Source organism: Lacerta agilis, chromosome 1, assembly GCF_009819535.1.
Source record: "Lacerta agilis isolate rLacAgi1 chromosome 1, rLacAgi1.pri, whole genome shotgun sequence".
Classification (NCBI taxonomy): domain Eukaryota; kingdom Metazoa; phylum Chordata; class Lepidosauria; order Squamata; family Lacertidae; genus Lacerta; species Lacerta agilis.
The window spans coordinates 48,629,858-48,643,904 of record NC_046312.1 but is presented as its reverse complement, the minus strand read 5'-3'; the positions used below and the strand labels follow the sequence as shown (position 1 = coordinate 48,643,904).

At 41.6% G+C, this 14,047-nt stretch overlaps 2 protein-coding genes across 15 annotated transcripts in view; one reads left to right on the top strand and one right to left on the bottom strand.

The window, feature by feature from the left end:
- Window positions 1-828: 828 nt before the first annotated feature.
- HARBI1 (harbinger transposase derived 1) lies at window positions 829-10,337 on the bottom strand. Of its 4 annotated transcripts, none has more exons than XM_033148919.1 (3): window positions 10,192-10,337; window positions 2,276-2,975; window positions 829-1,322 (listed from the first exon to the last, which is right to left on the bottom strand). In XM_033148919.1, exons 1-3 carry the CDS (start codon window positions 10,249-10,251, stop codon window positions 946-948), a joined length of 1,137 nt encoding a protein of 378 aa, XP_033004810.1. In that variant the 5' UTR covers window positions 10,252-10,337; the 3' UTR covers window positions 829-945. The 4 variants fall into 4 exon arrangements, with proteins under 4 accessions (XP_033004810.1, XP_033004818.1, XP_033004834.1 ...); XM_033148927.1 differs by lacking the exon at window positions 10,192-10,337 and adding an exon at window positions 7,078-7,262; XM_033148943.1 differs by lacking the exon at window positions 10,192-10,337 and adding an exon at window positions 7,106-7,262.
- ATG13 (autophagy related 13) overlaps window positions 7,352-14,047 on the top strand; it is a 23,122-nt gene continuing 16,426 nt past the window's right edge. For 3 of the 11 annotated variants that reach the window (XM_033148901.1, XM_033148879.1, XM_033148807.1), the window contains exons 1-3: window positions 7,353-8,205; window positions 12,908-12,989; window positions 13,284-13,364. In XM_033148901.1, the coding sequence (XP_033004792.1) occupies window positions 12,921-12,989; window positions 13,284-13,364 (150 nt within the window). In that variant the 5' untranslated portion in view covers window positions 7,353-8,205; window positions 12,908-12,920. Of the gene's footprint in view, window positions 8,206-10,145; window positions 10,166-12,907; window positions 12,990-13,283; window positions 13,365-14,047 lie in introns of those variants that run through there. The other 8 variants (XM_033148906.1, XM_033148868.1, XM_033148838.1 and 5 more) reach the window with 5 other exon arrangements.

Below are 14,047 nucleotides of genomic sequence, written 5' to 3'. Positions count from 1 at the left end.
ACATTGTTGCCTAAATGGTAGCCTGACAAACATTCATTCAGTTACAGCAGCACATCCTATTCCTAGTATTGCTGCATGTTCTCAAATACCATAGCAAATAAATAATAATAATAATAATAATAATAATAATAATAATAATAATAATAATAATTTATTTATAACCCACCCATCTGGCTGGGTTTCCCCAGCCATTCTGGGCGGCTTCCAACAGAATATTCTTCCAACAGAATATTCTTCCAACAGAATATTAAGAGTGGTAAATTACCAAGCAAAAAAAGAGAAATGCTTCTATTTTTAACAGTGTTTAACCCACCTTTATAGTTTAGTTATCTGGCATTCGTCTGTCTCAAGAGACAGCAACTGAGCTATGTTGAGTTATATTATATATATATCTTTTTTTCCCCTTCTGAGGAAACTGATAGATCATAACAGCGAAACGATATTTTTAGCCGGCAATTCGTCAAGGTTGTTTGGTAGTTATTTTTGGTATTCAGAGTTATTTGTTAAGTTTGTTAAGTTATTATTTTCCTTTGGATTAGTTTATAACTTTCTGGAGTGTTGTTTGAAGTGTTTTTTGAGCTATTCTGCTCTTGTATACATTGGTTATTTAAGTATTATTATATAAACATACGCTCATCTCGTTACAGGGATCTTTCACGGTGTGGATTTTTTCTTATTTGGATATTCCCGTGATTGTCTTTTTTTGACTAGGGACACTAAAAAAATAGCAGGTACTGAAATACTGAGTACTGACGGAATCAGATGCAATGTGCACAAAGAAACCAAAATAGTGTATTAAATGCAAAATATTATCCAAACACAAAATTACAATTTCAATAGTTGCATCCCCATTTATTTCTCTTGCTGGATGTAAGAGGAAAATCAGGATCTATCACAATTGTTTGCATGTCTTTCAATATGTCCAACTTAGTATGTCTTGCAATGTTAGCTAAAATGAGTGAGTAATAATTCCTGACGAACTCGATCAGCTTCAGAGTCAAGTGATTCCATATGTTCATATTCTTCCTCTGGCTGTTCCATCTGTCCCATCGTTTGGGAAGACCACACATCCAGTCCATGCTCTAGAGAAATGTTATGAAGCACGCAGCAAGCCAGAATGATGTGGCTGGCCTTCTCAGGAGAATACTGCAACGTGCCCTTTGACCCATCCAGACAACGGAAGTGGGACCGAATTGTCCTGAATGTACGTTCAATGACATTGTGAGTGGCTGAATGTGCCATGTTATACCGGCACTCTGCAGGTGTTTCAGGGATATGCAGAGGGGTCATTAGCCAAGTGCGAAGAAAGAATGAACTATCACCTGTCAAAAGAAAAAGAAAGAAAGATCACAAACCAGACAGGGACAGGAGAGAGTGCAAATAATTCCATCATGTGATAATAAAACCAGGCATCTATATGAAGCCAGATATGTATATGAAGCCAGGAGGGCAACCAAGATGATCAAGGGCCTGGAAACTAAGACTTAGGGGGAGCGCTTGAAGGAGCTGGGTATGTTTCACCTGGAAAAGAGGAGACTGAGAGGAGATATGATAGCCACCTTCAAATATCTTAAGGGCTGTCACATGGAGAAGGGAGCATGCTTGTCTTCTCCTGCTCTGGAGGGTAGGACTCAAACCAATGGCTTCAAGTTGCAAGAAAGGAGATTCAGACTAAACTTTCGGAAAAACTTTCTGACAGTAAGAGCTGTTGACCATGAGAGGTGGTGGACTCTCCTTCCTTGGAGGTTTTTAATCAAAGGTTGGATGGCCATCTGTCACTGATGCTTTTGTTTAGGTTCCTGCATTGCAGGGGGTTAGACTAGATCAGTGTTTTTCAACCTTTTTTGGGCAAGGGCACACTTGTTTTATGAAAAAAATCACGAGGCACACCACCATTAGAAAATGTTAAAAAATTTAACTCTGTGCCTATATTGACTATATATAAAGTAATTCTCTTGAATAGGAATCAAATAAACACAATTTTTCCCACGGCACACCAGGCAACATCTCGCGGCACACTAGTGTGCCGCGGAACAGTGGTTGAAAAACACTGGACTAGATGACCCTTGGGGTCCCTTCCAACTCTAAGATTCTATGTTTTATACTACCCTATGATTCTATGTTTCATGCTACCTTTGTTTGATTTATCTTTATAGAGGGAGAACTGTAAAATATGCAGTTTTGACGCATAAATTTAATGTAGCATGTCACAGAACCAAACAGAAATTCCACCAGGATAGACTTTCAAAGAGGTCATTCATGAGAAATAACTTACCAAGTAGCCAGCCATCTTTGTGCATGCCAGCTTCAAACTGGTTCCTGAGGGCTGACTGCTGCAGCACAGCACAGTCCTGCAAGCTGCCTGGCCAGTGTGTTTCCGCACTCAGTAGCATTCCCCTGGCGTCACAAACCATCAGGCAGTTTAAAGAATGAAGGCCCTTTCTATTCACATATGACAAGTCCTCAGCACTGGGTGCCTTTATTGCTACATGGTTGCAATCAACTAGTCCCAGTACCCCTGGCATACCTGCCAGCCCATAAAAGTCATCTTTCAGGTGCTGCACCGACACTTCATCATCTGGGAAATGAATGAACTGCGGTGCCCTCTCCACCAGGGCCTCAGTAACATTGGCAACACAACGGCTCATAGAGGCCTGGCTGATGCCAATGGCATCTCCCATGCGAGTCTGGAAAGAACCAGAAGTATAAAAACCTAATGCAGCAAGAATTTGTGTCTCTGGGCTAATGGCCCTTGACCGTTGTGTAGGACGAGAAAGGCTGGCACCCAGAAGATCCACCAGATAGTAAATGAAGTGACGTGGGAAGCCATACATAGACATCAGATATTCATCAGTGACATCCTCCAGTTTGAAACGATCAAGTGTTCGATGCCCACGACCATATAGCAAGAGATCACAATCAAGAATAGCTATGGGAACAGCCATGATGAGTTGATCTTTCTTCTCTCTACTCACCTACATTGGAGCCAGAAAAAGGAAAGTTCAGGACATGCATCCTAATAGTCTACTTGACCCTACTGTAAATTTCACATTAGTTACACACAAATAAACCTACTGGCTTAAATAAATGGGGTTTTGAAATTAGTTTTCAAATGTACACTTTAATTTAACTTGGCATTTACACTAATTGCTATGAAACCAAACAAAATAAAAAAATAAAAAAATTCCTTCCAGTAGCACCTTAGAGACCACGAAAGCTCATACCAAGAACAAACTTAGTTGGTCTCTAAGGTGCTACTGGAAGGATTTTTTTAATTTTTAATTTTGTTTTGACTATGGCAGACCAACACGGCTAACCTGTAACTGGTGCTATGAGACCAAATCATACAACTGAGAACACAAGGAAAAGAAATATAGAAAACTTTCCCACAGTCCTATTAATGTGGCTGAGTCCTACCAGATAACATTTTACCAGAAAAGTTGACAATATTATCTCCATGGGATTCTGCTATTAATTTCAATGTAAGAGCCAATGAATCATGGTCATAGTTCTGGGAAATTTCTAGTGGAATTTTTTTTGGAGCTGTATATAATTTCACACAAGGTCGTGGGACATTCTTGAGAAAGGAAGAATGCACAATTAGTACTGACCTTGGGTCATGTGCAAAATTGGAACTGTTGAGCACATATTTCATAAGAAATTAGTGCTATGTTTACGTTCTCTCTCTGAACCGGTTAAACAAGACTAGGAAAATTTCTTTCTTTATGTGTTACTGCATTAAAATTAATTGGCTGTATGAGGCATGAGGGCGTGAATAGGCAAAACTTAAGCTGGTGATATTTTTAGAAACATGCAGCATGGAAAAACAAAGAGTTGCTTTGTTCTAATGCTTGTTAATAAGCTGTGCTGTCCCTCAAGAATATTTTTCCTGTTTGTCCAAGTGCACACAAAATCTAGAATTCTGGAACAACTGGAGTTGATAAATGTAGATGTACTGAAACTATGTGCCTAAGAAGAGCAAGTTATACAAACAGAGATGCTTCACCCAACCAATTCTGGTGGCAAGGAGCTGTCCTGAGAACCAAGGAGTTCCAATCTTGCAAAATCAAAGTTTCAACAAAGTAATACTGTATTTCTTGTATCCTGTTTTTTTAATGTCTGCCAGTGACTCCCAGTTATAATACAAAGGAGACAGGTAGGTGTCTAATTAAATAGCAATGTAAGGGGCACTTTGGTATCAGATATAGCCTCTAAGTTTAGGGTGGTATCTCTACAAGAGAATATTTCTGTTCTCAGTTGGAGTCCATTGCTGGAATGAGCCAAAATGTTAATAAGTAGTTTGCATTATCTCCTCATTCCTGTATGTAATAACCATTTCCCCCCCCTCTTCATATACCCATGTATTGCGTTACATAAACATAACATTCTGTCCCTCTGGATGTGTGGACAAAGCTTGATTGTCATCCCCTCTCTCATAATAGTTGTCGAACAAAATAAAAATAAAAAAATTCCTTCCAGTAGCACCTTAGAGACCAACTAAGTTTGTTCTTGGTATGAGCTTTCTTGTGCATGCACACTTATTCAGATATTTTGTTTCGACTACGGCAGACCAACACGGCTACCTACCTGTAACTCATAATAGTTGTTATTGTACACTCACAAGATTAATAATAATAATAAAACCAATGGATTGAATCTGGTCTGGTTCCTCTATGAACATCTGATACCAAAGGTGTGAATTCCCCAAAACAACTGAGGGATTACCTAGTATTAGCCATCACTGAAAATAAGTCCACAAAAGTAATTAGCTGACCACCACAGCTTACTAAGAAGCCAGAGGTCTGTGTTGCCATGGTTTCCCATGGAGGGAAAGTCCCCTCTTCTGTGGCCACCATGAAAATGCAAGCTACTACACTCTTAGAAGGCAGCTTTTTTAACCAGCTTGCTAAGTAAAAGGGCATGTAGGAAGGAAGAGTATATCTGCTCCTCCTTCACTAGCTTGTTTGGTGGTTATGAAGGAATAGGCTTTCCTTCCTGCCTGGCTAGCAGAGAAACCAAGTGGACTGGCAGAAAAGGGACCGAGTAACCCACTCCTCCTCCACCAACCTGTTCATTCACCTACTTACCAGACCTCGGGCCGCTTCTTCCAGCGCCAATCGTGTGGTGGGCCAGAGGAGCAATGACCCACACGCTATTTTCGGTGCACTTCCGGGTCGGCGGAACACCGGAAATAGCTTGTGTGCACGGGCCTCTGCAGACCCGGAAGTGCGCTGGAAATGACGCTTGCGCACAAGCTGTTTCCGGCGCTCTGCTGACCTGAAAGTGGGCAGCCGTGCCGCACCGGTAAGAGCGGGCGGCGGCGGGCGGCCAGGGGCTGGATAAAGGAGCCCCTTGGGCCGCATCCGGCCCACGGGCCTTAGTCTGGGGACCCCGACCTACATGAATTTCCTGGTCACCCATGAGTACCAGGCAAGTGTTAAAAACAAGGCAGGTATTACCTACGTCAATGAATCAACTCAGAAGATGTGCCAGCATACAAACAGACTCTGCTACCAAGACTCAGATACACAGCTGCAAATAAAACGTTTTAAATGTGTTGTAGAGTGCAATATACAAATGTGACACTAGATGGCGACAGTGAGCTATGCAAAATTCAATGTATTTTTCAAAACTTTTTTTAAAAAGCATTTTCATAGCATTTTCTGTATGTGTGTAGATTCCAGCCAAGAGACTACTATGAAAGATAAATGCTTTCCTTTTTCGAGCAATGAATACAAAAGTAGTTGCAACTGACATATGTGTAATATATTATTTTGTCTCAGTAACAGTAGAGGCAATATGTCTACTTAAAAAAATATTCCTGGTATTTAGCAGCTAGTTGTTAAGCCCACAATTAACTGTTGTAACTGATATGTCATTAATATTCCTATCTTCATTTTGAGAGATTTAGGAGGAAATGTAGCATTATAAATGTCTGAGAATGCAATATTTTGTCTTCTAGCATACATGAGACACATCTATATGAGTTAGTATATCTACAAGAACATGCAATAACCTTTGTGCAGCAAAATACACTTCTGACACTCAAGACTATTTTTGAAGAATAGAGTGCACACAAAGGAGGAGGCCGTCTCCAGGCATCTGGTTAGTCACTGTGTGAGAGTACAATACGGAATCAAATGGACCTGTGGTCTAATCCAGCTGGGTTCTCATGTGTCACTTTCAAGGTTTCATTCATGCTTCTCGGTTGAGCCACCAGGAATGACTTTCCTAAAGGACCCAAAGCATGAATGATGGAAGGTGAAGAGGTGCAAGAGAGGGAGAAGAATGGCAACGAGGCATTAAGCTGTTTGTGGTGGGAACTGAAGGGCACCTGATGAAGCAGGAACTGCAAAAGAGAGCAGAAAAGCAGGCAGGTCTCTGCCATTCTAGAAGGACGAGCTAAGGGGCATTAATTTGACTTATTGGAGGATGCTGTGAAAGCGGAACATGCAGCAGGGTAACCCAAAAGTAGTTGTGGGAAATCTCACCTGCTCCAACTCTCCCCATCAGCACTGGCCAGCATGGCCAATGGTGGCAACGGTAGTGCAACACCATCTGGTGGACCAGTGCTGGATTTACGTATAAGCTAAACAAGCTATAGCTTAGGGCCCCACTCTCTTGGGGGCCCCCAAAAAAATTAAAGGGGGAAAAACTGGACGTACATTTCCAAAATATAAGATAAAAAACAAATAAAATAAAACCAACATACAGCGTTTTGGGCTGTGTAGGTTCCTATTTGTTATGTGCAAATGGTTTTAGATACCTATTAGGTCAATAAATTACCATACAGCATATATTCAACACAAAAAACAGCACAATTTGTTGTTGACAAAGGACAGCTGGACATATAAAGGGTCCCATTATCTTCAGTAGTTTAGGGCCTCATCAAACCTAAATCCGGCCCTGTGGTGGACTACAAGTTCCTCCCTAGAGAAACGGGGAGAAGACTGGGGGGCGCAAGGGGGTCTTCCAAGGAGGGCGGAAGCGGGGGAGGGGCTTCGCTTGGCAGGGGTTGGAGAAAGACTGAAAGAGCAGGATATAAGCATGTTTCGCGGCGCGGCTACGCGTCCACACCTCTCTCTCCGCCGGGCCCCCGATTTATCCCGGTAGCGCAAGTGGAGTCTGTCCCGAAGTCCCTTCGCAGCACCCGGATCCCGAGGCGGAGCTCCAAGTCCCTCTCACGACGCCCGGCCTGTTCATTCCCAATCGCAGATTCCTCACGAGACCGGCCCTTCACCCCTTTAAGCCTCCGGGATGGGCTATTCTCGCCTCCCGCCGATACTTAACGACTGCGGGTTGGCCCACTGCGGGGGGGAGGGGGGGTCGGTGATAACGGGCAGCAGCGCGGGAGGCGGTTCCTCGTCTCTGTGGAAAGTGCCGCGGCGGATGCGGAGTCAGCTCTCCCCGCTCGCTCTGAGCGGATGAAAACAAACAGCAGCAATGGCGGCCGTGGCGGCGGCTGCAGGGGGAGACCGCGGCCGTGAGGGACATCCTGGATGTATAACCTGCGACGACTGGCAGGTCGGCTCGTAGGGCCGGGAGACTGAGCGACTTCTCCTCGAAGGCCGGCGCCGGTTTCTCAGAGCCTTCCTCGAAGGGGCGGCGCAAGCGGAGACTCCACTCGTACGCGGGCCAGCCAGCCTCGGGCATTCCCAACCCCTTCCCTGGGCCGGACCAAGCACTGGGCAGCGGCGAGTGGAGGCCGGATATTGGTCACCTGCCTCGGGGCCAAAGTCCCAACAGCCCTTCTCCCCGGCAGGCGCTGTTTTCCCGGCAGGCTTGGGCTACGAATCTACGCACCCCACCCCATATTTTCAGACGGGGCTGAGGAAAGCCTTGTCCCGCGCGGGAATTGGGCAGCGGAGCCGAGCGCGAACGGTGTGCTAGGAAGAAGGGAGGCGGGCGGCCCTCAAGTCTGCGGGGCCGGAGGGGTCTTGGTGCTGCGAGCCCCCATTGGGTTTCAAGAGGTGGCCCCAGCAAAGGACGTTCGCTGCCACGTCTCCTCTCTTCCACGAACTGAAAACCGAGGAAAGAAGCCACAGGAGGCGGCGAGGGCGGCACCTTCCAGCCCTTCGAATCGAAACCAGCCGCGAGGATTTCGGAGAGGCCCACTGGGTCTGACCATGAGGAGGGGCTAGGATAGCCTCCGGGCTCGTCCCCGGAATGAGACCCCGAGCCGTCACCTCAGCCTTCTCCCCGCAGGTAATTCCCCCCCTGCACCTCAAATGCACATAATTTGATGGGTTTCGACTAGGCTTCTGCTGGAGTAGGGTGATGGGTCTGCTCCCACAGAGTAGGTAGGGGTGGGGAGAGCAGCGGATCACAGTCTGATTGTGTAGAGTTGTGTGGGTAGTAAGGAAAATAGGGCTGTGAGGTCTGTTTATTTCTAGACAAACCTTTCAGAACCTAAGGAGTACTGTACTGAAAATACAACCTCGTTGGATGTGATGTAATCAACGTATGACGTGGCACGTGCATGACCTTGGGTTTAAACCCAGCTACACCACTAAATTTCTTAGCATGTGTGATGTGGGAACTTGAATATATCTGTAACTTATTTTATGACCTTGTCAAAAGGGAGTTTTGTTGATGGAGGTTGTTTCAGATCTTCTGTTGATAACTGATTAAGCTGCTTTAAAGCAACAGTCTTCAAAGGATTCCAGCAACACAGGACCTAGTTTCACTAACCAGTTCTACATCATGTGTTCCTTTGAGGATCAAGCTGCCAGTCTTTATGCTGCATACTTTGTCTTCATCATGTGATCTGACCTCATGGACTTTTGATCTAGAGATATTTCTAAATCTTTCAGGCAACAATGTGACTGAAATAATGTGAGACTTTTCAAACTCTTGGGCCACAATTCAGCACAAATTCAAGTTCACTGAAATCTTAACCAAAACAGTGCAATTCTGCTATTAGGAGTGGGAACTTCTCTCTAGTTAATATGTTTGGTATTTCAGTTTTGGTGTGCCTAACTCTGCATTGGAATGTGGCTCTGGGCCTTTAAAATACCCATTGCATAATGAAAAACTAGGCCAGTCACATAAACAAAAAATAGTTTAGTCAGAATCACTGGCTTTTTTGTATTTCAATAAAAGAGAAAAGGCATTTTAGAAACTTGTTTTTATTTGCCTTAAAGTTACATTTCCCCCTAGAATTTATATTAACTTAGGGACTAAGCAATGTTTGCTACCTTCCAGTTTGTTGTAGTAACAAGAATAAAAAAGTTGATAATCTTAGTTTGGTTCCTATCAAGAAGAAAATCTACCACAAAACCTAAAATAGGGCTGCTTCACATTTACAGGAATTTAGGCATACGCCTCTATGTACTACATCTGCCAATAGGGTTCCTTGTAAAGTGTTAGAATTTTATGTCTGCTCTAGTTGATTTTCATGTATGCTGCATTCACTGAGGGACCCCAGAGCCAGCCGTGGATTTTGATGACATCTGTAGTGAGCACACAAATCAAACAGAATAACATGGTTCTTGCACATAGTGGGCAGTGTTGTAGGTACACATATTATACTAGACACATTGGAAGCAGCCCTCAGGAGGTACATAATGGGGAATTCTTGTAAGCTGTCTTACTTTTTTTAGGAAATATTATAAATGGGGATAAGTGAACCATAGGTCTTTAGTATTTTCTCCAAATTTAGAAATATATGTTCATGATGTAACAGAATTAATTTTCATTCCAGAACAAAATGAGATCCAGCTTGTCAAGTTTATAGGCATATGCTTTCTATCATAGAATCTGTACTAAGAGCAAATTCAATTATCCAAGTGCCAGTGTGTATGTAACCAAAACATTACCATGCATGCACAAGAGAGAGATACCAGCAGGCTTCTGGGTATCCCAGCTTGCAAAAGTACTAAAAATCTTTAGGTTGGGGCAGGGGAGTCAAAACAGCCCATTGAAGACTGAGTACATTTACTGAGGTGGGTGACGCCAGAAGTGTAAGGAAGGAAGGTTTGGCTGACTGGAGCACTATACAGAAGCACTCCATACTGCAACATATTCTTACTGGCCCAAAATATTATGTAATCAGTTTGTTTTTAAATTTATTATTATTATTATTATTGCATGTAGCTGTTTTTTTTATTTATTTATTCAGGAAACCAGTCACTTACAGTGGATTCTCACAAACTCTCCTTTCCAGGTACTGAGCAGGCTGAAATTTCTTACCTTTAACATTACACTCAGTTCTCTGGGTCCAAGAAAGACTAATGGTGAGGTGGCATACATTAGATCTGCCTGGACTTGAATTCAAAGATAATTATTTCTGCTGAAAGAATCAACCCCTAAGTTGGAGCTCTATCTAGTGTTTCTTGTTCCTCTTAGGAGATTGTGCTGCAAATGTTGCCAAGACAACTGCTCCCTACTCTCAATACATGGTAAACAGGCAAAGGAGGAGCAGGTTCATAAATGCTTTGTGTGTCACCCAGATGTGTTTGGCTTTTATTTGAATTTTTTATGGGGATCTTTTAAAATGTTTTCCTGCTTTTAATGAGTTTGCACTAGAGAAAGCAATGTTTTTGTTAATTGGAAAGCCTTGTGAAATACAAAACTGTCTTATACTGAGTGCATCTAGCCCAGTATTGGGTATTTTGACTGGCAGTATCTTTCAAAGTTGTTGAACCAAAGTTTTTCACAGCCTCCTGTTACCCAAGTCCTTTTAACTGGTGATTAAACCTGGAACTTTGTGCTTCCAAAGTTATTGCCTTACTACTGAGCTACAGCTTGTCTCAAAGCAAATGATCTGTAACCTGAGAATCATGAAGTATCTCTGATATTCTAGTACCTTGTGAAGGTTCTAGAATCACTGTACTGAGAGACATAACCAGTATAATTGTCCATCCTGTCTTCTCATTGAAATATTACTGTATATGGGTTGTTACTCATTTCTTAACACCCTTTGTTTTAAATGTGTCTGCCAGAATGGAGAGCAAAGAAAGCTGTTTCCTTACCCTGTAAAAAGAAACCTGCCACCACAGTGTTATTAAAGAACAGTTTTGACCTGAGAGAAGGCGATATTTAGCTTAGGGGGGGAGTGTCATTGTATTTTGTTTTGCTGCTTTATTACACAGTTTTAATTAACACTTATTAATTTATTTTTTTTGTAAACCACTTTGTGAGATTCACCTGAAAGGTGTTATATTAATAATAATGATGATGATGATAATAATAATAAATTATTATTATTATTTATTAGAAATATTTTGCTTTAGATATGCTGTGTATTATAGTTACTCAGGAAAGAGGCACTAAAAGCAACAGGGGTTTAGAGTAGGATTGGTCCCATGGAAATTACCACCATGCAGTAAAGTGCAAGCATATCTGAAATATACATAGACCATCACAAAGAAGGTATCACATATGTGAATTTCTGTTAGATTTCCATTATATAATGGAAGTTTTTAATGAAATTTTTGATAAGTGCTATAGTTTGTGTGTATTGGTGTGTATTGGTTGGGGATGGGGGTGTCAGTTGCAAAAAAATACAGCTTTCTGAAGCATAGAACCCAATAGTTCCCTGACCTGACCGGCTCATAGGTACAAAAATCTCACCTTTTAGATAATGTTGGGTTATCCTCTTGGCTGAAAATAAATATTCTGAAATTCAGGCTCCAGCTGTGTTCAGTAACATTGGTAGATCACTGAGGAAAATAGTGTGTGATGTTTAGCATGATCCACTCAAATTCACAGGACAATTTGTATTTCATTGATTTCAGTGGGTCTTCTCAAGCACGACTTAGTCTGTATCCAGCTCATGATCCATATATTGGTCAAATTCTGATAGTTGTACCTCGGGTTACGTATTCTTCAGGTTGCGTACTTTTCGGGTTACGAACTCCGCTAACCCGGAAGTGCAACCCGAAGCATGCGTCATTCGTGCATGCGCAGAAGTGCTTTTGCGGTCTGCGCATGCGCATAAGCAGTTTTTTCCAGGTTACGGACTTTTCGGGTTATGTACAGTGACCCAGAACCAATTAAGTACGTAACCCAAGGTACCACTGTATATAAAACTTTATTTTCAGCAAGCAGACAGGCATTTTTCCCTAACCACAGCTTAGGTCAAATCTGTTGGCCTTTTTTGTTCTACATTGCATTTTATCTGCCACAGTTTCATGATATCTAGGTAGGTATCATTGTTCATTTATCAAGAAATGAAATAGTTTATTGAATATCACACCTGTTTAGTGAACAAGACAGTATTATTCAGATGTACTTTGCACTTTTGCCCAATGCTGACTCCATTGCATTTTTAACATTATATTGTTGCAAGGAATGTTCCTTTGAAGCATTCTGAGATGGTGGGGAGAGTCTGGTGGTATCTTTATTATGGCATGAACTTTCACAGACTCACACCTGCTTAGAAGTATGACTTGTTATTTTTATTTAGCACATAGCTACAATAGGGCTGTGACATGACAAATGCCAGCTCTGCCCACATATCCACTCCAGCAACACAATTGGAGGACTTAATAAGAATATCATCAGCTGTACTGCCATCATAGGTCAATTATTATGCGAAAGAATGACTTCCATGTGTAGACTCTTGTTGCTTTGTACAAATGTGCTAAGGTTTCTTTAAATGCATATGATGACCAAACTCATTTGGCACTTAGTTCTAGCAAGTTCAGCAGCTTAAATGAAATGTGATCTTTTCCTGCTCCAGTTCCCATAACAACTGAGCTGATTCTGAAAATGCACATAAACTTTTCACTTCTGCATATTCTCTTCATAGCTAGTAGTATATTAATGTAAATCACGCAAATTTATCTCAGCAAGGTTAAGATTAGTTTCCTGAAGTTCATTAACTTTGATTAGTTTAAATAATATAGTATGCTCTCTCTCCTGTTAGTAACAAATTGGAATATTTATGCCTGTTCTATTCTAGATTTCCATATGCAATGGACACTGATCTCAGCTCCCAGGACAGGAAGGACCTGGACAAATTCATCAAATTTTTTGCCCTGAAGGTAATTTTTTTGTTTTTTGGAATAGAAGTAAAAAAAAAAATCCACATTCCTGTTGCACTGTGACAAACCAAAACTCCCTGTAGTTATTGCAGTGCCACATGCTGCTGTGCCATAATGTTGAATGATGCAATGTCAAAACCTTTTAAAACAACATTTTCTGCTGATCTCTGACTTCATTTGGATTTCTAAAAATAGATTATAGTATCAAAACAAAACAAAGCCCCATAGTCATCCAGCTTTTGAATATGACAAGCTCCTATTTGACTGTCACAAATCTCATATTTTCTCTTTCAGACTGTACAAGTGATTGTCCAGGCCCGACTTGGTGAAAAAATCTGTACTCGATCATCATCCTCACCAACAGGCTCTGACTGGGTAAACTATATTCCTCATAGCAATCCCATTATTCCCTCACTTGTGGCATGTTAAGATACTGGAAACAAAAGATTGAAGCAGAACTGCAGACACAGAACCTTGCAAAAATGTTACAACAGTATTCCTTTTCTTTTTAACCACATAAAACTACTATTTGGGCATTTTGTGGTACTGAGTATACAAATAATATATGTCTGAATAGTTTCTACCTCAGCTGATTCTGGGTGGATTTCTCTTAATTGCTTTTCATCTGTGGCTCTGATAAAAGCTCTCAAGAGAGGAATGTTAATTGAGAGAACAAGGAAAGGGTTCGGAAATTTTTTGTGATGGTATTATCTGCTTTACAAAAAAAAAGTAAAGTAAAGCAAGACTGTTATTAGTAATCATCAATGTATGACAGCAGAGAATATTTTGTCCTGTAGCCGTCTTTACACGAATCTAATGTGCACCTCAAATTTCAAAACCTGGAAACCAAAAAAGTATTTGCTGGTGAATGTAAATGCGCCATCAAATCTAACGCGCACACTAACTTTTGTGATGAAATTTGGCAGAAAAAGGTGTGCGTTACATTTGAGTAAATACAGTATGTTGTAAGTTCCAATAAATGCATTCCTGTTGTGTGACATATGGCAGATTTCTCAAATAAGTTCCTCAAAAGTAAAATCAACTCTCTTAATTTTGCA